The following is a 25,500-nucleotide window of genomic DNA, read 5'->3' on the forward strand; positions in this document are numbered from 1 at the left end:
TTCTCCTGAGTTGCAAGGCAAGTATATGTTCTGCTTATCGTCTCTAGATGCAGAAATACAATGTACTTTGGGGAAAAACTGAAAAGGCATTCTAGTGCTTAGCATATTTAATGTCAGTGTATCATGTGAAACTGCTGCTTACTCACTTTTATTATTCTGTCTTTGATTCCAAGGTGCTACTGTTCTTTTTATTTTCTCTTAGTCCTATGTTTGATCCTCCTTTATTCACTCTTATTCCTTTGTCCACCTATACTGGTGTTGCTAAGAATTTCATACTTTGCCTCTTTTCACTTTTATACACTCTTTCCAGGTGATCTCATCTTTATTTTGCATTCACAGCTACCCTCTTGTAATTCCAGAAATGTTATTTTAGCCCAGATCTCTTACCTAAGATCCAGACATTTATATTTAACTGACTACTGGACATGTCAGTAGCTTTTTAATCACCTTCTCTGCTTCCAGCCTTTCCAAGTTTCAATCCATTCTTTACACTTATGACAATGATTTGCATGTCATTGCCAGATTTAAAAGTGTTCAATGATTCACAACTGCATTCAGCATTAAAACAAAAACATTAAAGTCCTTAATACAATATGGAGAGGCCATCAATGTCTAGTCCAATCTCATCTCTCTGAAAGTAACTGCGGTCCTCTGAACAAGGCCTCTACCCTCCTGGGCTTTTGAAAAGATTGCTCCATATTTTTGAAAAACTCTCCTTGACCATGCCTGCTGCTAAGTCGTGTCCGACTCTGTGCAACCCCATAGACGGTAGCCCACCAGGCTCCCCCGTCCTGGGATTCTCCAGGCAAGAACACTGGAGTGGGTTGCCATTTCCTTCTCCAATGCGTGAAAGTGAAAAGTGAAAGTGAAGTCGCTCAGTTGTGTCCGACTCTTAGCAACCCCATGGACTGCAGCCTACCAGGCTCCTCCGTCCATGGGATTTTCCAGGCAAGAGTACTGGAGTGGGTTGCCATTTCCTTCTCCAATGCATGAAAGTGAAAAGTGAAAGTGAAGTCGCTCAGTCGTGTTCGACTCTTAGCGACCCCATGCCTATTATGGGATTAATCCTGTACGTTTCAAAACGAGCTTGGTCGGCAATTAAATTCGGTATTTACTGAGGACATTTTATATGCCAGGCACTAGGTTCCTATAGTCATGGGGTTTATATTCTTGCACATGTGTGTGTTTGTGTGTGTATTATAGGGGAGCAGAGAGGCAAATAAATAAACAGGAAACTATCAAATGCTGATAGAGCTTATGATTAAAACAAAACAAGCTGATTTGATAGTACAGGGGAGGAGAGGGGTGTTTCCTTAGATTGGACAGTTAAAGACTTCTCTGAGGAAAAGATATTTAACCTGAGATCTCCTCATGGAAGCTATTGGTACCCTTACTTGAACAGTTTGCTCATAAAAGCATCCACCATACTATTTTTAATGCATATGTTTTCACTTGTATATTTCCATGCCTCCATATAACTTAGTTCTTGAGGGGAAGAACTCTGTCTTTTCCATTTCAATCTCTCTCTCTCCTAACACAAAGCTGGGCACATGGCAGATGCTGAATAAAGGTTGAGAAAAAAATTAATGAAAGAAACCAGCTCTCAAATGAGGGAGTAAAAAAGGAAAGAAACCACACTGAAGTTTTCAGGCCCAAATAACAATTAAATTCCGAGGGACAACAGCTGATAGTCCCCACTTCCATCCCACACACCCCAACTTTAAAAGGGAGAAAACGGATGACAAAGCTTTCCCGAGCAACTTGATATGATGTCTGAATCTCCTCCCATCCTCCCAAAGTCCTTCTTACGCCCTGATTCTGACTATTTTGGGTCTTTGTTTTCTTCATGCTCACAGGTTACTTCATTTTCTTCAGACATTTGTTTCCCCAGAGCCTGACTTTAGTTAGCCTGAATCTGACCTCTAGCTTTAACCACAGCCAGTAGAATCTCAGCACTTTTTCTTTGGCATTCACAACATAATGTAGTGACTCCTGTTTTCCCCTACAATTATGGCCTTAGCTTTGTTTTCTGGTTTATACAAACTAAGAATGACTGAATTATCTACTCAGTCACATTCTGACATTATTCCCTTAAATGAATCCTGCTTTAGATTCTTGGCTTTCTTTATCCATAGTGTAACCATATACTTTGTCACTGAGATTGGGACTCTTTTTGAAAATGAAAAAAAGGATGCTTATTATGGACAGCAGGTATACACCAGGTTTTGTGGTCCTCTTCATCCAGCAGTTTACTTTTCAAGAGTCTCAACTGCCAACAGGGACTTCCTTCTTGACTTTCTGTTGTTGTGGCCAGGCTATTTCCTTGCACTTTAACTTCCATTTGAGTTTCAGATTTGACCTTTTCAATGCTGAGGAACTTTTCAGGATTTATCAAAACCTAGTGTAGAGATTCATACATGGAAACTCCTCATAGACCTTTTATCATAAGATAGCATTATAATAATAAGCCTCATATATTTTATTGAATTCTTTCTGCAATCTAGTGTTCACTCAGTGTACTTATATCTGGTACAGCTAGTATAGATCTGTCTGCCTATAAGTGTTCATGTTTTTAAACTACTACAATATAATCTCTCACTGAAAGATCTTTTAATAGAGAAACATCAATAAACTATAAGTGAAATATACATAAATCAAACAAAACTATACTAGAATAAAATTAATCTGAATTTTAAAACTTATTAGCTTTTTTTCAAAACCTATCCTTTTGTTTTCTACTTGACAGTATCTTAAATAGAAATATACTAACTTTAATCTGAAAGTAATGTCATTATTGATTCCCAGTGATGAAAATAATTAGAAATGACTGAGTCATTTTCTATTGCTACAACTGTGTTCTTAGCTTTCCTTTACTATTATTAGAAATATTACTTTATGTTTGTTAATTTTTTAAAACTTTATTTCTCTTTTTTTAAAAATTTATTTCTCTTATTAACAACTATCATAATATCTATTTCCTAAACTAATGGGTTTCCGGAAGTCTGGAGTTCTATACCCCAACACTGAACAATTCTGAGCATTTGCCCCTCAATAAATGGATGTTAGAAATTATATATATATATATACACACACATACCAATGTAGTAATAGACTGTATATACCATAGAACACACTCTTAAACAGAAATAAAAACTATGAAATTAAAAGTAAATATAAGTCCCAATAATTTCCTGCTTCCCAAAGGGTTACCCTGTCTATTCTCTAAAAGACCACTGTTTAAGCTCATCATCTGAACTAGTGTATCTCAAATGTTAATCTGCATATGAGCCCTACTTTTAAAGCAGATTCCTTTTCACTATGTTTAAGATGGGCTGGAGATTTTGTATTTCTAACAGGCTATCTAGTGATGCTAATGCTGCTCACATGCTAAGTAACAAGAACTGAAACAAGAGATTAATGCTTAGCCAAATTTATGTTTCTGTCTTCCAGGGGATCAAATATACAGCAGATTCTAAAGTCAATCTTTCATTACTGGGGGCAAAACTACTTTTTAAACCATACAACAATCATTATACACCTTAATCAAATACATCAAAAATAAAATCTGTAATGTAAATTATTATCATAACTAGGTATACCCTTGGTTAAACTCAGAGTATCATAAACATGCTGATTTTGTTTTTATACATTTCTTTTCTATCACCACAGACAGCAGTGAATAGAAATTAAGAGGAGAAACTAAGGAGAAAGAATAAAATGGATTAAACATGTATTTTCATCTCCTTCCAAAATAAAATTAGTAGGCAGGAAAACTTTAACTATTTTCAATTGAAGCTCATGTTTATATTAATGGAATCAACAGTAATCTGGTTTTCTTTGATTTTTAGTTTTTAAATGCAAAGTGAGCATGGTCAAGATGTAGCATTTAAAAAGTCAATCTTAAATTATTAAAACTTTAACAGGTCCAAACAGCTTATATGTACAGAACTTTACATATGAAACTCAAGCAAATTCAGAATACAGCAGAACAAAACCAGAAAGTATTTTGGTCTTATTGTTAGGTTTTCAGTTCCCTAATAAAATCCTAAAGTTTTAATATACTAACTACATGAAAACATTTTATATCCTCTAATAATTTCCAACAGTTAAATATAGCACGAGAAAACTAATACCAATTATTTACCTTGTCAATCATTTTTCTTGCTTCCACTTCCTCACTGTTGGGATTCTCTAACTCAATGGTATAAGTACCCTTGTCACTTTGGTCATCATCATTATCCTTTTCAGAAGCAGCGGAAGTAGCTTGATTTTTTAACATTTTATCCATCTCCTGGCTTGGTCTGTGCCCAAGACTCCCTGAACTTCTTAATAATGCAGTTTGTAGGAAGGGAATTGACACCGATGGCTCCTCTGATTTCTGTTTTAACAATTTCCCATGTGGAACACCATGCCCCCCTCTGTGGTGCGCAGAGCTAGTCTGTAAAGACAAAGAAACCACTTTGGCATCTGCTGCTGGAGATTTTGTTTTTTCAAGTTTTGTATGTGGTGCTGAATGAGTAGTTTCCTGACACAAGATTCCCGTACTCTGAGAGAAAGAATATGACCTTCTTTTTCTGGGATTGTCTTCATCAAAGAATGCAATCATAAAAGCAGTTTGACTTACAACAGCTTGGTCTTGATGCTTTTCAGTAGCCTGGGCCTTCTGTAGTTTTTTCTGTTCTGAATGGTGGCGCCTTAAGTGTTCCTCAAGAGTTGCACGCTTGCTACAGCGCCTGTGAGCCCCAGCATTTTCTGAGTCGCTTTGTGTACCATCATCATGTTTGTTTCCTGGACACAGAAAAGAAACCGCATAATAGAGAAGGGAAAAAATCCTATGTAGAAAATCAAAGCATATACAAAAGTGCTGCTTGTTCTGCCCCTCCCCCCTTTCAATCCAAAGTCATATGTTCTTTTCAGTAACAGGCTCTGCAAACTTCCCTCAATTGCAATGCTTACATTCAAATTTCATCAACCAACAATGAGTCCTTTATAAACACTTGAATAGGATTACTTTTCTTTCTCCAAATTTTAACTTTATAATGGTTCATCAATGCCTTTAAAGATAAGCAGTGCTACAACATCTGTGATAGTCTATATTTGTAACATTAAATATTAATCCTGCCTTTAAATCTTATACCTTATTTAAACAATCAAAAATTTATCTTTAGCATTAGAAAGGAAAAGACAGAAAAAAGTGTGATCCCACCGAAATGCTTATCGTTACACCAGGAAAAGAGAATGCAAATGCAATAAAAAAGTGTGATGAATCGTTAATTTCAGTGATGTTCAAAACTTTCAAAAGTACAGCATTCCTTTCCTTTTTTAATATTTAAAAATGCAAATTTGCAGTTTCCACCAATTACTGTACAATTCTTTACAAACATCTTTCTAGCTATGGTAATTTTTGCGATTTTGTATGTGTGCTCATTTCAACTCTGGTGGCTTCAACGAGTTAAATAAAGCATGCTAAAAGGTCTAGCATGGAAAAAGCATAGACTATGAAATCCTATATAAACCTACCAGACAAATGGCATGTTGCTAAATATAACGAGACAAAAATATGTTTTCTCCATTAAGCATATAGAGTCAAGATAGAATAATGCAGTTGAATTTTGAAAATATCAGCTTCCTAACAGAGGCTTTTTGTTACTCTTCATAGCTCTGTTAAGGATTAAGTGTGAAACTTTATGAAAACTACTTGATTTTTCACTGATTTAGAATTCTTATCATGTAAACAATAAGCACACTAGAGGAAATAATCAAACGACAATTATTATATTCTTATAGCATGTTCTATGGGTGTTTTAGACTGAGTCACAAATGAGGGCTTAAAAGATAGTTCTTTAGAAGAAAGCTTAAATGAATCTAGTCAACCAGGTGTATTTCAATACTTCCAGAACTAAATCTGAAAATCTTCCTTCAAATTAGCAACTAGTGAAAATGCAATACGAAAAGAAAAAAAACAAAAATTAGTGTTTAGTTTAATTAATGGAATTCCTGCCTTGATAATTAATCTAGGGATAAAGGATAGGCAGATGGAATGCAGAAGCAAACAAACCACTAGTTCAAATACAAAACTCAGGAAAATTGCACATTGTACAACCTATTTCATATTGCACTGGATATACTGAAAAGGAATCCAGTTTGTAAGAGCTGTAAATAACTAAACTCCCATATTTCATGTGTAATGGGACCAGATAACCCATATTACACACATACACAATATGAAAACACCATCTTTACAGACTTTAGTTCTTGTTCAGTTCAGTCGCTCAGTTGTGCCTGACTCTGTGTGACCCCATGGATGGCAACATGCCAGGCTTCCCTGTCCATCACCAACTCCTGGAACTTACTCAAACTCATGTCCATAGAGTCCATGTTAGTTATGTATTATTTCTTGTAACAAGTTATATGTTATAACATAATTATATATGTTATAACACATATATAACATACAGTCGTATGTTACGACATACTTATATGATAATTCTTGTAACAACATATAAAAATTTGGTGCTTATCTGGTGTCAGGTCTTTTCAGTATCTTTTAAGTTACAGGTTAAAAGGTTATAGATTAGCCATTTTCTTTGTAGAAAATTATTCTTTTTCATTTCCCAGTGTTATACAAGATAACACATCTGATCAGATGAAAAAACTGCAATTTTTGTTTTTATTTAACAGAAACATCATTAGGAACTGTTCAGATTTTTTCTGTTCTATCATTAATCATGCATTAATATGTTGAAGTTCTTCTAGTATTTTTTAGGATAGATTGACTGTAACTAATCAGTAGCTGTGGCCAAAAGAAGCTTCAACTCTCCTAATGGGTAAAAGTGTATGGACTTTGTGTACATTATTGTCTTCACTGTCCCAAAGCACGTGCATTTCACTCTTGCAGGAGCAAAGTTGTTTTGTTTTGCCTACTTTCAAGTTTTTGACTGATCTAAGCAGTTGCTGAATATCTAATTATTGTAAAATAGTTTCTATTTGCTATACTTATATTTATCTAGAGACTAGGTATATACTTTTGATCTCTTAAATTGTGGAAAATCTTTATCTGATGATGGCAGCTCTAACTTTGGGGGAAAGTAAAATGTCATTTGTAAATACATCTGAAAAAATAAAATGGATAAATCTTGGATCAAAAATGAGGCATATTCACAAAGACATTTTCTTAGATGGTTTGTAAAATGTCCTGAAGGCAAATTTAAAAGCAGGGTTCTATGCAATGACAACATACTAGAATGTATATCTACCTATAAATCAACTCTGAGGGATAATAATAATTTGTATAATTTCTGGTAAGGATTTTAAAAATCTAACATAATATATGAATACAGTCTGAATGTGAATATCAATGCCTCTAACAGGAATCAAAATAACAGCTAAAACAGAAAATAGTCATTATAAGTAAAATTACAGTTACAATAATAGGGTGTAGTAAAGGTTTTTTTTTTTTTGGCCATACCACATGGCATGGAGGATCTTAGTTCTCTAACTAGGGGTGAAACCTGTGCCTCCTGCAGTGGAAGCAGAGTCTTAACCACTGGAATGTCAGGAAAGTTCCATAAAGGTATTTTTTAGTGGTGGTTTATCTCTTAGCTCATTTGTGTAGATTTATTAAGGATGGTCTAAAGAACATGTTATTTCTAAATTTTCAAAGTTTATACTACTTTTTACATTATACTAGGATATCAGTCTTATTTTATCCAATCCATAAAAAATGATCAATTTACAAATGGGTAGCTTTTATATGTAAGCTTTAACCTATATACATATCAATACACATATAGGTCTCAATTATGTATGTTATTATCTAGTAGGAGTAAAGACAACAATTACATGTCAAAAGTTTGTATGCCAGGTTAACTGCTTATGATTATAATTAAATATGGTAATAGGCCCTGACAAAGAATTAGGTAATCACACCATCTCACAATCTTGAAATGGCTTAGAAGCAAATAGGAAATAGGTATTTCTTCCATTAGGTGAAGAGAATCCCAAACCATAAAGTACAGGTTAAACCAGGGTCAGTTTTGTCAATGATAATGAAGTCATTCATTGATTATTCAAATTACTGAGTAACTATCACATACTCAAATCCCAGGAAAGGGCTAGAGATATAAGGTAAGTAATATACAATCTCAGCTCAACAAGTATTCTTTTAAAGCTCTTTTACTTTTTGTATGGTAACAGAATGATCAGATTAACATGTAATCATTTCCCTTATAGTAAGCTTGTTAAATAAAATCAAGATATAGTAACATAAATCTGTATTTAGCAAATTCTAAATTAAAATTTAACTAGCAAAACTAACGGGGGAAAAATGATTAGTTGATACTCTGATGTATTTTAATAAAATATTTTTTGTCAAGTACTTTTAATAAAACATTTAATAATTATTTCAAAAATAAACCTTTAACTGCAATTTTCACTAGTGAATTCTTAATTCAATTAAGTCCTAGTATATCTATTTGTTTCATGATTAGAGTATCTTGAGAACAGTCTGAAACACTCCACCAACAATGTGACTATATTGCCAGAGTAGAACTCTAAGCCCATAATTCAGTAACTTAAAACGTTTAAAATCTACATGTTGACATTTTACAGGAAGCACACAGTAGAGAATAGAATTAAACATATATTTTCCTTAAATCAGGAAAATTATGAGAACTGTCTTCTAAGGAATTCCACTGGTGAAATGAATGAATATTTCCACAGGAAAAGGATATTTAATGGCATATATTTTCCAGGCAAGAGTACTGGAGTGGGTTGTCATTTCCTTCTCCAGGGGTTCTTCCTGACCCAGGGATCGAACCTGGCTCTCCTGCATTATAGGCAGACGCTTTACCGTCTGAGCCACGAGGGAAGTCTCTATGGCATACATATAAATTTACAAAACCAATTTGGTTTTGGCAAGAAAATGAAGGCAGACTGCTCTGAATGAGTAAGTTGGATATGGGCAGAATGGCTGGCTTTTGAACTTTAAGATCAAATATAAACCTTCAAAAAAGCAGAAGCAGGAGCTTTATATCTGCTTCTTATATGCTTATATGATATGCTTCTTATCTGCTTATATGATATAAAAATAATTATATATCATATAATTATTTTTCTAATCATAGTTTGGTAACTGTGAAGACTGAAGTTAACCATAAGAAAGGAAGTTCTGAAAAGTTACCTTTCAACCTTTTCAAGTAAACTGGAACATCACTTTTAATACTTTTGGAATCCTCTTCTGTTCTTTCCCATACCATCTGAGGAGGGTTGTTCTGTGCTAGCCAGTCAGCTACTTTGTTTTCGGGTGCCATCATTCCAGTTTGAATCCCCGGCAGGTCTTGAGTTCCAGGAGAAGACTTCTTTGACTTGTGGCGCTGATCAGAAGTAAATTTTGTCACATGATCTCTAATAGTTACTTTCCCTGGGGTACTGTCATCAAATTCAATGGTAAATGAAGCATGCCCTGCACCTGTTGTATGAGAACTTGGTGTGTCTTTTGTTGGGATTTCATGAATAGTGCTCTCTGTTATTTGTGATGGTTGCTGAAATTCTTTTGTAGGGATTTCAAAATAACTTGGTTCCCTACAGAAAGGAAAAAGTACTTCTTCACTTGCAGCTGCAGATTGTTCTTCAACTTGCTTGGCATCTATGCTGCACCCTAATAAGAAAAATAAGAGAAAATTCAAAATATTTGGGAGCTTCTAGAACTTGAAGGAGTATAGTAATGGCCACTTCCATTACTCCATGGGAATCAGAAGGCAGATCGCTGCTTAGATGAAAAAGAATGACAAAAGTCATAAGAGAGAAATAATTTTTATTATAAACATGGCATTCCTGTTACCAATAGGGGATGCAAGATAAGCAGCAGTGCAAAGGATAGCAAAGCAGTTAAGAGATGGGATTTTGCATGGCTAGGTCTATATTGTTTCCAATGTGGATCCAGAAATCATCAAAAGTACAAAAGAAATGAAATCAAATGTAGATGGAGATGCATGTTCAATGTACATATCTAGAGAGAGAAAAATATATGAGTTTCCTTATCAAGTAAGGAGGATGAAATATTGCAAAAACAAGTAAATTTCTAAAGGAGAACGAGTGTTCAAATGAAGAAGGAAACATGAGGTTAATACATAAGCAACATTCTGGACAGGATGATTTTACTTACCATTCTTCACCATCACAATTCAGAGATATTACTTTCAGAATCACAAAAATAATATTATAATGTGTGATCCTTACAAGAAGACAGATAACATTTTATAAAGAAAAGAATGAGTAAAGACATGTGGTTTGCTTGTAAAATGCAATCCAAGCAGCATTGTGAAACAAGAAAGTTAAAAATAGAAAATTCAGTTGCCAGCCAATTAATTCCAAAAGAAAATTCATGTACATTTCTATACAGCAGAATGTGCTCAACTGTCAAAAATCCTTAGAGGAAAGCTGAATTATAAATCTCAGATCACCAACAAGAGTTGGCATAAGCAAGTAATTCTGGAACACTATTCCTCTGTGCCTCAGAGACAAATAAGAAGGTATGAAAATAAATGCATCTCTATATAAAATATGTGAAGGCATAAAAATGAAAATGATAACCGAAATGTCTTAAATCTGTTATCAGATATTATAAATGCAAAAAAAAATTAAGATTAAACTGCTTTGATTTTCAGGAAGCAAAAGAACTATTATAAAGACGGTAAAGAGTGAATTCAAATAAAAACTTTCCCTAAAGCTCAAAAGAGCATTCCTTTTAAAAACACATTGATAGAAAAATCATTTACAGATAATTTATTAGGAAAGAATATATGAGGGACAAGGTTGTTTATAATACTTTTCTAATTAAGTGAAGTATTTGGTCTCTTGAAACATTTTTCCAAGTATTAAATACCGATGGAATTCTTCAGGTGCTATAATCAGTTTCTTAGCAACACTCTGAATATGAAAGTCATAAAACTGTTTGCTTTTAGGTTACACAAGAATGGGACAGCAACATCTCTACAGTCCAGTGTGCGGCACAAGGTACTGCGCGTGTGCCAAGTCGCTTCAGTCATGTCCGACTTTTTGCGATCCAAGAACTGCAGCCCACCAGGCTCCCCCCCACGGGACTCTCCAGGCAAGAATACTGGAGAGGGTTGCCATTCCCTTCTCTAGGGGATCTTCCCGACACAGGAATCACTCACGTCTCTTATGTTTCCTGCATTGGCAGGCGGGTTCTTTACCACGAGCACCACCTGGGAAGTTCCAAATTAAGAATTATCTCCAGTGTAAAATACAACCAACGAGGACGGCAAAGAATTCACCTGCATTGCAGGCGAACCTGGTTTGATTCCTGGGTCGGGAAGATCCCCTGGAGAAGGGATAGACTACCCACTCCAGTATTTGGGGCTTTCCTGGTGGCTCAGATGGTAAAGAGTCCACCTGCAATGTGGGAGACCTGGGTTCGATCCCTGGGTTGTGAAGATTCCCTGGAGGAGGGCACAGATCATTAAAGACTTCAAGTTCCACTTTCGAAAAAAAAAAAAAAGAGAAGAGAAAAATATTACACAGACAGTAAACAGAATATATAACAAAACAATTTTTAACAGAAAAATTATCCTTGTCAAATCTACTTAGTGTTTCCTCACCACTGAAAAAAAAGTGTATCAGAAAAACTCTATACTATCAAAGCAGTAATTCTACACACTACTTAGAAGAAAAGGATATGCAAGATTCTTAATAACCTAAGTAATGTTCCAAAAACGTCTTTATTAAAGAGCTCATTTATTTTTTCCTTAATATTAAAATGTCCCCTTGAATGTTTACGTTGGAGGCCTGTCACTTAAAATTACCACGAGAGTAAAATGCATTGACTGCTCTCTATATATTGATAAAATCACTGATGTTTTTATTTTTTCATACACTGATTTATTTACTAATTTAATAATGTACTGTTCCTGACCAATTTCATGTAGAACTATCCTTCCTATCTACCTGACCGCATTCGCTCATTTTGTTTTCCGCATCCTTATAGGAACAGAGTAACACTGAGGACAGAATGCAGCAGTCTCCTACCCCCACTACCTGAATGCTCAAATAAACGATGTGACTAAACTATAAAGCAGTGACTGCAACAAGCTGGCCCAGGGGGATAGCATTTACCATCTACTTGTCACTAATGATTCAAATGAGTATGTTCTCAATTTTCCTCCCTTGAGAAGAAAAACTCCACAGTTATTTCTGACATACTTTTAACATGCTTTCACTTTGTAACACATTAAAAAGCAGAGGTCACCAACTGCATGTAACTATTTTTAAGGTTATTATTTTCTAAGTTATTCCTACTTCAAAACTGACTTTCCTCCAAAGGTTAGAATCTGAGACCTCTATAGGCTAACACCCAATTTATCCAGTAATCAGTTATCTAACAATGTCAACAGCACAACAGAGTAGAAAGACAGCATTTATGATCTGATGATTATAGTCAAACAGCCTGGTTTAGCAGAAAGCAGGAAGAAGATTTGAAATCAGGTAAGTCCCACCTCTATCAGTTCTTAATTCTCATTTTTCTCATTGTAAAATGAGAAAATAATACCCACCCATAAGATTGTTGTGACGAGTCAGTGAGGTATGTATTAACTGAGATAGCATAAGTCACCCAGAAAAAGTCTGGCACAAAGTAGGCACACAAATAAATGTTTCTCTCACTTTTTCTCCCCCAACTCTCCAACACAGCTAACTAGGGAAACAAGAAACTAAAACCAAACATCTAACTAAAAACCCAAGACAGATATGGCAATACCCATGTCCTCATCCCTCACTGAGAACCTTTTTTTTTTGACTATTTATTCAGCTTACATGTGACAAATCTGGAGGGTATGTAAAAGCAAGGATTAAGGTCAGATATACTGCACTAAGAAAACGAGATAAGTCAAAAAACAATAAAGAGCAGACATGTGGCTCAAAAACACAGCAGTTCAGAACCATTCAGTATATGGGCAAACAATCTTACATCAAGTCTCCCAAGGACATTACTGTAACATATAGTTCAATTATTGATATTCATAATGAGGCTTCTGAGTCATAAAGTAAACATTTTAATAATATTTAGCCTTCTTTGCTTAAGGAAATGACATGGCTAAATAGAAATTAAGGGAACGGTTAAACTTAAAAAACAAAATTGCAGTTGTAAAAGTGAAGTTTGGTCATTTGGAAAATTCATTAGTAGAGGAAATCATTTTGCTAAAGATGATAAAACCAGATTAAGTGTTGGCCTACTATACTTGGGATTGTAGGACCACTAGAGAAATTATTAAGGGTCTTCTAAATTAATATAGAAAAATACAAGAGCTTTCCTTTCTTAGTACTGGTAAAAATCATTCTGAAATTTACGAATTTAACATGAATTTCTCTTCAAAACCTGTTTTATTTATACTAAAGTAAACTCAGTCATGTGCGACTCTTTGCGACCCCCAAGGACTGTAGCCCTCCAGGCTCCTCTGACCATGGAATTCTCCAGACAAGAAGTGTCTGGAGTGGGTAGCCATTCCCTTCTCCAAGGGACCCTCCCGACCCAGGGATTGAACCTGGGGCTCCTGCATTGCTGGCAGGTTCTTTACCATTTTAGCTACAAGTTCAGTTCAGTCGCTCAGTCGTGTCCAACTCTTTGTGACCCCATGAATCGCAGCACGCCAGGCCTCCCTGTCCAGGGAAGCCCTCAATACTCTTAATGAGATTAATAATAAAACATTGGTATGAATAAAATATTATTAGAATAATTTTCATTCATACTAATACTTAATTATTAATCTCAACCAAGAGTATTTAATAAATCATCATGCTAGAATCAATTATGGTTATCTAAACCAGAAGAGCAATATCCTTAAGTTCTTAAGGCATTTTATGATTGTGTCACTTTCCAGGGAATCTCATGATATACATAATCTAGAAAAAAATGTTCCCTTCCTTCTTCTGTACTGCTGCTAAGCTGCTAAGTCACTTCAGTCGTGTCCAACTCTATGCGACCCCATGATGGCAGACCATCAGGCTCCGCAGTCCCTGGGGTTCTCCAGGCAAGAACACTGGAGTGGCTTGCCATTTCCTTCTCCAATGCATGAAAGTGAAAAGTGAAAGTGAAGTCGCTCAGTCGTGTCCGACTCTTAGCGACCCATGGACTGGAGCCCACCAGGCTCCTCCGTCCATGGGATTTTCCAGGCGAGAGCACTGGAGTGGGGTGCCATTGCCTTCTAAATTACATGAAATATTAAGCTATTTCAAGATGCTTACAAAGACTGTAATTATGAAGGCAAATTCTACTTAAGATATCCATCCAACCTAGTACGTTCAAGTACTTCAAATTACAAAGATTGGGAAACTCCTTTTATCAAAAAGGAATTACAACTCAAAAGTCTTAAAATTTAGTTCAATTAGATTAAAAAATCAGTGTAAAAGAGCCAAAAATCTACTCTTCACAGTTATATGCAACCTTTTCAAAATGCAACACTTTAAGGCCATTAATTATAACTTAAAAAATGTTTAAACCATGTTAGCAGGTCAGAGAACACATCTGAACTAAATCGAGGACAAGTTCTCCTTTAATAGGACTCAAAATATTCACACTACTTCAGGAGAACTTGACTGCTCTAATATTTGCTTCCAGGATTTTGGGGAATTTAAGGTAAATAGGTAGGAGATTCTGGATACACATGGACCCACAGAAAGGGACATAAGTTACTAGGGAGTAGATACTCTAGTATCCTTTCTGGAATGCTCACCTTTTAAAATAAGTACTAAGATTTTTGGGTGCTAGAGAAGACTCTTGAGAGTCCCCTGGACAGTAAGGAGATCAAACCATGCAATTTTAAAGAAAATCAACCTTGATATTCAATGGAAGGACTGATGTTGAAGCTGAAACTCCAATACTTTGGCCACCTGATGCAAAGAGTGAACTCACTGGAAAAGAAAGACCCTAATGCTGGGAAAGATTGAGGGCAGGAGGAGAAGCGGGTGACAGAGGATGAGATGGTTGGATGGCATCATTGACTCAGTGGACATGAGTTTGAGCAAACTCTGGGAGACAATGAAGGACAGGGGAGTCTGCAGTCCATGGGGTCACAAAGAGTTGGAAGCGACTTAGCAACTAAAGGACAACTAAGATTCTACATTCTAAAAACTGGTAATGAAAAAGCAAATCACTTTCTGTTTTTACCAAAAAAGCATGCTTAGAGCACAAATAAACTAATCATTTATATTTCACAATTTTAAACACTAAAAAAAAAAAATTTTAATTTCACAATGACCAAATAAAATAGCATTTAATTTTCAAACTTTACAACACGTGCTGGCATCATAAATTTTATCAGACTTGTAAACTATTTCCCTCATCCTATAGTAGTGAAAGTGAAGTCTCTCAGTCGTGTCTGACTCTTTGCGACCCCATGGGCTGTAGCCTACCAGGCTCCTCTGTCCATGGGATTTTCCAGGCAATAGTCGGAGAAGGTGATGGCACCCCACTCCAGTACTCTTGCCTGGAAAATCCCATGGGCGGAGGAGCCTGGTAGGCTGCAGTCCATGGGGTCGCGAAGAATTGGACATGACTGAGGGACTTCACTTTCACTTTTCACTTTCATGCATTGGAGAAGGAAATGGCAACCCACTCCAGTATTCTTGCCTGGAGAATCCCAGGGATGGGGGAGCCTAGTGGGCTGCCGTCTATGGGGTCGCACAGAGTTGGACACGACTGACGTGACTTAGCAGCAGCAATCCTGGAGTGGATTGCCATTTCCTTCTCCAGGGGATCTTCCCAACCCAGGGATCGAACCTGGGTCTCCCGCATTGTAGATAGACGCTTTACCATAACAATCACATCCTGATGCTAATATATGAAAGTAAATGAGACCCTCATTAAAGCTTTTAATCAGCTGAATCTGACAGAGTGCTTTAAGCTTCTTAACAAAAGATGTAAATCACTAAATTCCTTCTAACTCAAAAAATAATCCCATGATTATGAAGCAGCTTTTGTCATCTGGCAGAAAAGATACTCAATGAGATAGGCCACACAAGCTGATAATCATTTAAGAATTTAGTTTCATTCACATAGATGAAATTACTACTGGACACTTCACAGCTTGAAATTCATTTTATTATGCTGAGGCATGAGGGATTGATTTTTATGTCAGTTTGTTTTTGGGGTGTTTGTTTTAGTCTTTATACTCTACAAAGTATATTCTTTTGGAATGATTTTGAATGTGTGTGGGTGGGTGTGTAATGACTGCTGAAAAGTTAACTGTTGTTAATAGCATGGACTCTATAAGTCAGGTCACCTGGCTTAGAATCCCAGCTACACTTTTTGCTAGCTGAGTGACCTTGTGAATAAACTCACATCACTGTGCTGCCACTTACTTATTTATAAAATGGGCATGATAATAGTAACTACTTTCAGGTACAGCTATGAGGATTAAATGATTAAATATACACAGGGCACTCAGAGTGTCTGGATAAAGTAAGCAACACTGAAGTATTATCTATTGTTAATAAATCATACTTCTGTCTCCAGTACAAAAATTACAATTATACTTCACTGTGTTCCACAAGATATTTATTTCAGATTTCAGAAGTTGTTTTGGGTAGAAGGATCTTTAACGGCTAGATAAACTCACTATCACAATTATTTTCAGAATCTGGGAACATTAAATTATGCTGTGTTTCATTTAACTCCCTAATAATTAGTACATTATTTTCCCTCACTCTTCTCTCTCTCCCTTCCTCCTTTTCTCCCTCCCTCTCTCTCTCCTAGGTTGCTCTAGTACACATGATAATATAACATGTGATCCCTGGAGTAAGAAATGTGCAGTTAAGATAAGGAATACACACAAAATACTAAATAAAAGTGTTACGAAACACATACACAGACATATCCTTTAGAATTTTATACTACTGGATTTACGTGTATATACTCCTGTGGGAGAAGAGAAGGCAGAAATTAGTCTAATTTTGTGGGAATGCACTGGGAGAGCACTAAATAACTGTAGTGGGATACAAGGCTAAGGAAAGTGGGATACAGTTGGAAATTTTGACATAAAATCTATGTGAAAATATAAAATCTTCACATAAAGTCTTTGTTAAGCCAAGGAAATAAAGGACAGCTTAGATTTACTGCACAAACTGAACTGCAGAAAGGTTGAAACTGGAAATAGTTCAGTTATGATTCAAAGGGGAAAAAAGCACAAGAGAAGTAGGCAATATAACAGATGAAGTGAAAGGAAGGGAAGACACAAAAATTTCAAATAAAGTAGACATTCTTGACTGTCTTCCAAAATCCATTTCCTATTTCTTCCTCCAAAAAGAACTCCAACATTCCCAGGTATCTGCTCGTCCCTGATACAACACATGTGCCTTGAGGGAAAATTAACCCCACATTCAGCTTCAAGATGGGTAAGACTGGCTTAAGGATAATCTCATAACCCTTGCCAGGGATTGGTTCAGAAATAAGCACGTGATCTACTCCTGAACCCATGAAAGATCAATGAAATGACAGATGTGTTAAAAACTTTGGGGAAAGTTCCCAGGGGGTCTTTTAGAAGCAACCTTTGCTATTTTCGACTGGATGTGATCAAAGTAGCATGCACCCCAACTGCTACTGGCAAACAGCCTAAGAGTATTAGGTAAACTTCCTTAGTATGCAGCCACTGAACAGAAGGGCTGAGAGTCCGAGAGAAAACACTAGCAGATGATGCCACTGAGATGCTGCATTAACCAATTCTAAAGAGGTTCATTATTTAAGCGGGTACATTTCCGTCCTGTTTCGTTATCAGGTGGCATTTCTGTCATTTGCATCTGAGGGTATGCTAAATAATATTAAGCTTCTGAGCTTGAACATGAAGAAAGAGTTGTGTAGGCCACAGAAATAAGAAAACTGAGATGGGACTTTATTTGCAAAGTTGACAACTTTAGTTTGGGGCACTTTAAGAGCAAGTTGATAAGGCCAGCTTTCTTAGACCTGTATCCTGGTAAAATTAGAGTATATTTATGAATAAGAACCAGTGTTCTTATTCTCCAGCTAAGAAAAATGTCTTATTTATCTTGTAGAATTATGGTGAAAGGCAGAAAGTTGACAAGAGTGCTGATGAAATCTATCCTTGACTCAGAGTCACAGTTGGCTTTACATACTGCTCCCTGGTGCCTGTATTTAATTCCTCCAGTTCTGATCCTTATCTGCCATTATCAAGGAAACCGGCTGCTCCATCCACCAGTGTTGATGTCCATGCCAAGTCCTTATGTAACAGGCAACTGATACCTCCATTTATTTCCTGGAAATCTTGATTTTCTGGCTTTTGACTTAGTTCATTCCTAAATTTCTCCAGCAACAAAAGAATATGTTCCTTGACTATTAACCTGAGAATGTGATTCAGAATTATTTCTTCATTCTGGCTGCTTAACAGCTAATCTTGTTGCTATCATACCCCTCGAAATCAGGCACACCGAGATTTTAAAGAAGCTTTAACCTCATACATTTTGAACATAATAAAAATTTTTCATTTAAAAATACGATTATATGCTTGTCAATCTAGTGAAAACACACAAAGTTAGTCTGCATTTACTATTTTGGTCTAGTTAGAACATTTTAATAATTATTTCAAAATGCCCAACCATATTATTAAACTATATCATTTAAATAATAGGAGATACACTTTTAAGAATAGATTCTTGCTTTGATAGTAAGTTTGTCCTTAAAACCATTTAATGTCATAGTCTGAGATTTTTTTACCTGATGTTCCAGTTTCGTGATTTTTCTCTTCAGGTTTGCCATTTGACTTGAAAGGTCTTTGTTCATCCGCCTCATCATCCCCCCACCATGAAGGCTGCCCATATAATGGAGTACCACGGGGCATGGCAGAAGTATCTGTAAAGAAGTGGGGAAAAAGCACATGAAAACAGGAAAACAAACAAACAAACATGCTTTTGGAGAATGCTAGAATCGCCCAGTTGATTTAATGAAAAACAAAGTACAGGTGACCCCTGAACAATGCAGAGTTTAGGAGCCTTCACATTCTCCGCAGTTGAAAATTCAAGCATAGCATAACTTATAGTTAGCCTGCTCCCTTGGTGGCTCAAATGGTAGAGAATCTGCCTGCAATGCGGAAGACCTGGGTTCGATCCCCTGGAAAAGGAACTGGCAACCGACTCCAGTATTCCTGCCTGAAGAATCCCATGGACAGAGGAGCCTGGTGGGCTAGAGTCCATGGGTTGCAAAGAGCAGAACACTTATTCAACAACTTTCACTTCCAAATCCACAGTTCCTGTGTTAGTCACTCAGTCATGTCCAACTCTTTGTGACTCCATGGACTCTAGCCCACAAGGCTCATCTGTTCATGGGGTTCTTCAGGCAAGAATACTGGAGTGGGTTGCCAGTTCCTTCTCCAAGGGATCTTCCTGACCCAGGGATCAAACCTGGGTCTCCCACATTGCAGGCAGACTCTTTACCATCTGAATCACGAGGGAAGCAGTTCTGTATTCATGGATTCAACTAATGTGGACTGTGTAGTATTGTAGTATTAACTACTGAAAAAAATCTGCATTTTTAAAAAAAATAGTGCTGCTCAACACGGAGAAGGCAATGGCAACCCACTCCAGTACTCTTGCCTGGAAAATACCATGGACAGAGGACCCTGGTAGGCTATAGTCCATGGGGTTGCTAAGAGTCAGACACGACTGAGCAACTTCACTTTTACTTGTCACTTTCATGCATGGGAGAAGGAAATGGCAACCCACTCTAGTGTTCTTGCCTGGAGAATCCTGGGGATACGAGAGCCTGGTGGGCTGCCATCTATGGGGTCGCACAGAGTCGAACACGACTGAAGCGACTTAGCAGCAGCTGCTCAACAGTTCAAACCAGTGCTGTTCAAGGGTTAACTGTATAGTCTAGATAGCAGAAAATACTCTAAGTTGAATAGTATTTGTGGATCTCATTCAATATTGAACATGAGAAACAAATTTTGCACTGGCTAATATCTATGTAATATAAACTGCTAGAGTCCAACAGCTTTTAGTCAAAGTGCAACTTGTTCGCTGGCACACAGAAATGGCTCATAAGTCTAAACATAAAAGACAAAACTAAATTTTGGTATAAGTGACTTTTAAAAAAATTTTAAAGCCTAAGGACACTGCACAGTAACTAAATTTAAACCAGTTGTTAACTGGACTAATAAGCTTATATTTGAGCAATTTGATAATTTCTAACAGTTTTAAAAATTGTTTTTATATGACTGGGATTATGTATATAAACTATTCTTAAAGCTCCTACTGTAATATGATACATATCATAATAATTATGATAATGTAGCCATTATTGGACATTTCTTTTTCATTCATTTCAGTTATAATCTAGGGGGAAAAAAGCAGACAAACATGGAATAATAAAAATACTATTAAGGTAAATTATATTTACTTTCTTCAAATAAATATACTAAATACACTTACATACAACTGCCATATAATTATGTTCTACACTGCTTTCTAAGAAGCACTGGCTGCATTAAAACTCACTCTGAAACTGTCATTATCATTAATTATTTTTATAAGGACATGGAAGCATGCAACTTCTTCATAATCAAGAATAAACATGATATTTTCAAAGAGGTTAACTTACCAACAACTTTCTCCTCAGATTTTAGTGCTTCTGTAGGTTTGTGCTGCACTTCTGTTGCAGAATCTGCTACCTTTGAATCTATGCTTTTGGCACATGCAGATTTTGATAATTCTGATTCTGAAGATTTTTGGGACAACTGAAGCTGAATGGTAAATTTCTCATGCTACAAAACATTTTAAAATGGAAGTGAAATATCCATGAGTGAAATCAACCCTAGTAAATGGCAGGTTTACAAAAGAAATAAGTAAAAATGTTTACCTTAAGAGCTTCTTCAGGGACCCTCATTTCTCCTCGTACTACAGTGAAAAGATTTGTATGTAAACAGGGCTAAGGAAGAATATAATTTCAAAACTCTGATAAGCTTAAAACAATCAAAGATAATAAAGAAATCATCCTATTTTCAAGAAGCAATTATAATAAGAGAATGACCATATTTCCCTAAGAGTCAAGTGTTAAAAAAAAGTTAAATGTTAAATTATGTTCACAAATATAAAAAATTTTTAATACTAAATAAAATCTTAAAAAGTCTAGCAAGTAATTCCAAACTTAGGTAATAATCACGGCCTTCAAGAAGCAAACAACTGGGTGATTAACCTAAGCACAAAAGACGTTTTCAGTTCTCACTAACAGTAATATGACCACAAAGAAGAAAAGCACCTGGGTCAAATGATATTGATAGCTAACCACAAAAATCTAAAAAGAAGTGTCATCAGGGATTACCCAACAGTAAATCCTGAAGAATTCAATTATTCCTACTTCACAAGCACTGATAAAAATGAAATTCATCTTGAAAGTGCAAAAGAAATGCTATAATTAGGGTCTTTACAGCAACTACAACCACTCCTTCCCCCCATGAATTGCAATCAGGGTCAAATTACATTATCAAACAACTGATTCTATACAGATTAGAACCAAGTGCTAGATATAATGAATGCTTTCATTATTATGCCAAAAAGAACAATGCCTCTGTATGTTAAAAAGATCTTTCACTAAACAACAGAGGTCACATTTCTCACCATCACTTAACCCCTTAATGAAAGGACTTTTGTAACCACATAGTAAATGTTAAGTCTTCTTTATCAGTTCAGAGCACCCATGACTTCAAGGGTAGAAAGCTATAATTATCATGACCACTTGGGAGAAAAATAGACTTCCCATGCATAACAAGCGGTAAACTTGTTTACAAGTATTTGATCCATAGTTCTACTCATTAAAATAATAAAAACTCAGAATTTTCTAGAATTGTAAAGCACTTTGGGAATATCCTATTCAATTCCATTAACCCACCTTCCCATTCTCAAGTCCCCGTGGAACTTGAGGACTAGAGAGGCAGAACCCAAGATAATAATCTAGTCAACTGAATACTAGTCCAGGGCTTTCTTATCACTTTACACTGCTTCCAGTAACTGTGAAATAATAAAAAATTTCCTTTTTTATTATGTATATATGCTGATACACATTTGCTGGTATATATGACTATATACAGTTCATAGTTAAGTACTTAATAAAAGTAAAAATTCTAGTAAGCTTTTGTTTTACTCCCAAAAAACTCATTAACAGCCGCAGAAGATTCACTGCATTCCTACATTTACAGTGGAAAACACCATCTTAAAACTACTGGAAGTCATTTCTATTTTTCAATGGGAAACAAATGATTTTAGCCTGCTGTGAGTGCTTTCTGCTGCTTCAAGTTTCTCCTGGGAGTGCTTTAATTAAGGCTATTCCTCAAAGTTAGTCTAGGGAATCCTCTTAAATTTAGACTTCTTTAGGATCAAGGAAAACTTATAAAGAGGGTATAACTCAGATTCACATACTTTGCCTTACCAAAAAACTCCTGTGTGGGAGACCAAAGAATTCAAGATTCCTCTTGTTTAGGTTATGAATTTAACTGAGAATCCTAGTATGACAATGAGGTTTTTGAGACTACTCCTGACTCCAGCTTTCACCTTCAAAGCTACTATCTTGCTAGTGGTACAGACCCAGGTAACTGTTTTCAGTTTGCTTAATTTAGAAAAATGACAATCTAATGTATAATTACTTATGATGTCAAGTTACAAAATACACAATACAGTCATATTAACTACAGCTGTATGTCAATTATATCTCAAGAAATTTCATAAAAAGTGTCATGCTTACTTAAATCTTATTTATTAAAAATCATTAATATTTATAAATTATTTCCACACTTCTTTGAATAACAACTGAAAAAGAGAAAAAATACATGAAACAATGGTTTGCAAAGACAATCAATACCAGGTAACAAAAGACAGTGATTTCTGAGTGAGGAGGAACAAATCAAGGGGACTGCAATCACTGCCCTAACTCAGTATCTTTAGAGAACTTCCAAGTCACACTGGAGGGAGGGGTAAGCAAGGCCAAACCTGGCAGACTCTCAGCTGGGAAGAAAAGAGGGCTGAGAGTCTGGGCAGACCAAGATGACTACAGCTCAGAAAGCTGCACAGAAGTAGTATTCCAGAGACTGTTAAGGGGCTGGCTCAAGTATTCAGTTGGGAACTGATCAGCACATTAATTTGAGAAAACATATCTATGGCTGGGACAAGAACCACCTGAAAGTATTCGAAGTAATAGTGCCCCTTACTCAGAGAGGGCCAGGAATAGTGTCTAATCACAACAGCCAAGCTGAAAAACCTCATGTTTCCCAGGTCACTCGATAAAGCAGGGGTTCGCAAATTGTTTATCTATTGAGGGCCAGACAGTAAACTTTTTAGGTTTTGGAAGCCATATGATTTCTGTTTAAACTACTCAACTCTGCTTATGACAGTGCAAAAGCAGCTAAAGAAAGATGTAAATGAGTGGATATGCCTATGTACGAATAAAACTTTATTTACAAACACAGGCTGAGAGCCAGGTTTACCAATGGTCTTGCTGACCCCTAAAGCAGAGTATACAGAAAGGTCTTGCTTCTGTAATGGGGAATTAATTAGCCCCAGAATAACCTCAGAAGTTCAAAAATTTTTAGGAAAGCAAGACTCAACATGATAAAACTATTTCAAAGTAACCTGTGTCCCAGAACAAAGCTCAAAAGTATTTATAGGAATCCAAAAGTATGCATACAATACTCAACAAGGTAAAAAATCTACAATGTCTGTCTTTCAGTCAAAACAATGAATGTAAAAATCAATCAAAACTGACCCAGAACTGACACAAATGTCAACAAACATTCTAACAGTTAACATCACTGTATTCCATATGTTTAAAAAATATGTAAAGACTTGAAAGATATAAAAGACAAAATCCAAATTTTAGAGCTGAAAACTATACTGGATACGGAAATTGCATGTTAGACACAGCCAAAAAAAAGTTTAGTAAACCTGAAGACAATGCAACAATAACAACCCAAAATGAAACACACAGAGAACAGATACTCATTAAAAAAATAATAAATAGAGCCTCAGTAAGCTAGGAGATGACTTCTAGTAGCCTAATATACATTTAAATGAAGTCCTTGGGAAAAAAAGTGGGGAGAACAGAAAAAAGAATTAAAAAAAATAATGGCTGAATTTTTTTCTAAATCTGATTAAAAGTATAAACCCACAGATCCAACATGCTCAAAAATCCCCAAGCATAAGAGACATGAAGAAAACTGCACAAAGGCACATTAAAATCAAACTGCTCAAAACCAGGGGAAAGGGAACCAATGCAAGAGAGAACAACAAATTTAAAGTACTTAAAAGAAATGTCCAGCAACAATAACTTCTAATAACTAAGGTGAAATGCTTTTCCAGACACACGAAAGCTGAAAGAATTCATCATCAGCAGAGTTGTACTATAAAAAAATATTAAAAGAAGTTCTTTACACAATAAGAAAATGAAACTAGATGAAAATGTGGATCTATCAATATAAAAAAGCATGAAAAGCACAAGAAATGGTAATTACAGTGATTTAAGATATGACTACAATGGCCATAAAAATCTATTTTTCTTATTATTTAAACCTCTTTAAAAGATAACTGATGCTTTACTGATATCAATGTAGAATGCAATTTGTAACATATATAGAAATAAAATGTATGACAATCACAACACAAAGATAAGGACAGAAAAAAACGAAAGTATACCACTGTAACGTTCTTATACTGTATGTGAAGGAGTATAATGTCATTTGAAGATACAGCTTAAAATTAAAGATAAAATTACAAAATCTTAACCACAATTTTTTTTAAAAGGGTTACAGTAGTAAAATAACAAGACAAAATGAAATCATAAAAAAACTCAATAATCCAAAATAAATTGGGAGAAAAAGAGAAAAAACTGATGGGGCAAATAGAGCACAAATATCAATACGATAGATTTAATAACCACATCATTAAATGAATGCTCTAAATCCCCGGATGAAGGCAGAAATGATCAAACTGTATAAAAACTAAGACCAACTATGTGCTGCCTAGTTCAAATGTAAAGACAATAATAAGTTAAAAGTAAAAGAATGCAAGCGATATACCATGCTAACACCAATCCAAAACTAATGTCCAGACAAACCAGATTTCAGCACAAAAAAATGTTATCACAGATAAAGCAAAGCATTTTATAATTACAAAGGGGATCAATTCATCAAGAAGACACAACAATCCTAAATGTTTACACTTCTAATAACAGTGTTTTAAATTACATGAAGCCAATACTTCTGCAAGGAGAAACAAACCCAATGAGAGTCTGAAATTTTGATACTGCTTTCTCAATAATTGACACAACAACTGGACAACAAATCAGTAAAATACAGAAAATGTGAACAACAGTACAACTAATTTGACCGAATAGAATACTCCACCCAACAACAGCAGAATGCACATTCTTCTCAAGTACACAGAGCATATTTACCAAGATAGAGTAGATATACCATGCGTGACAGGACAGGATTT

General features: G+C 35.7%; 1 protein-coding gene across 12 annotated transcripts in view; it reads right to left on the reverse strand.

Annotated features, from left to right (window-relative positions):
- Positions 1-25,500, reverse strand: part of CEP170 (centrosomal protein 170) — a 131,485-nt gene that overhangs the window by 45,712 nt on the left and 60,273 nt on the right. For 7 of the 12 annotated variants that reach the window (XM_070385335.1, XM_070385334.1, XM_070385336.1 and 4 more), the window contains exons 5-9: positions 20,879-20,934; positions 20,621-20,783; positions 18,740-18,874; positions 9,182-9,658; positions 4,145-4,788 (exon numbers count right to left, since the gene is read on the reverse strand). In XM_070385335.1, the coding sequence (XP_070241436.1) occupies positions 4,145-4,788; positions 9,182-9,658; positions 18,740-18,874; positions 20,621-20,783; positions 20,879-20,934 (1,475 nt within the window). The remainder of the gene's footprint in view (positions 1-4,144; positions 4,789-9,181; positions 9,659-18,739; positions 18,875-20,620; positions 20,784-20,878; positions 20,935-25,500) is intronic. The other 5 variants (XM_070385342.1, XM_070385339.1, XM_070385340.1 and 2 more) reach the window with 2 other exon arrangements.

The sequence above is a fragment of the Bos mutus genome, chromosome 16 (assembly GCF_027580195.1).
Source record: "Bos mutus isolate GX-2022 chromosome 16, NWIPB_WYAK_1.1, whole genome shotgun sequence".
Taxonomy (NCBI): domain Eukaryota; kingdom Metazoa; phylum Chordata; class Mammalia; order Artiodactyla; family Bovidae; genus Bos; species Bos mutus.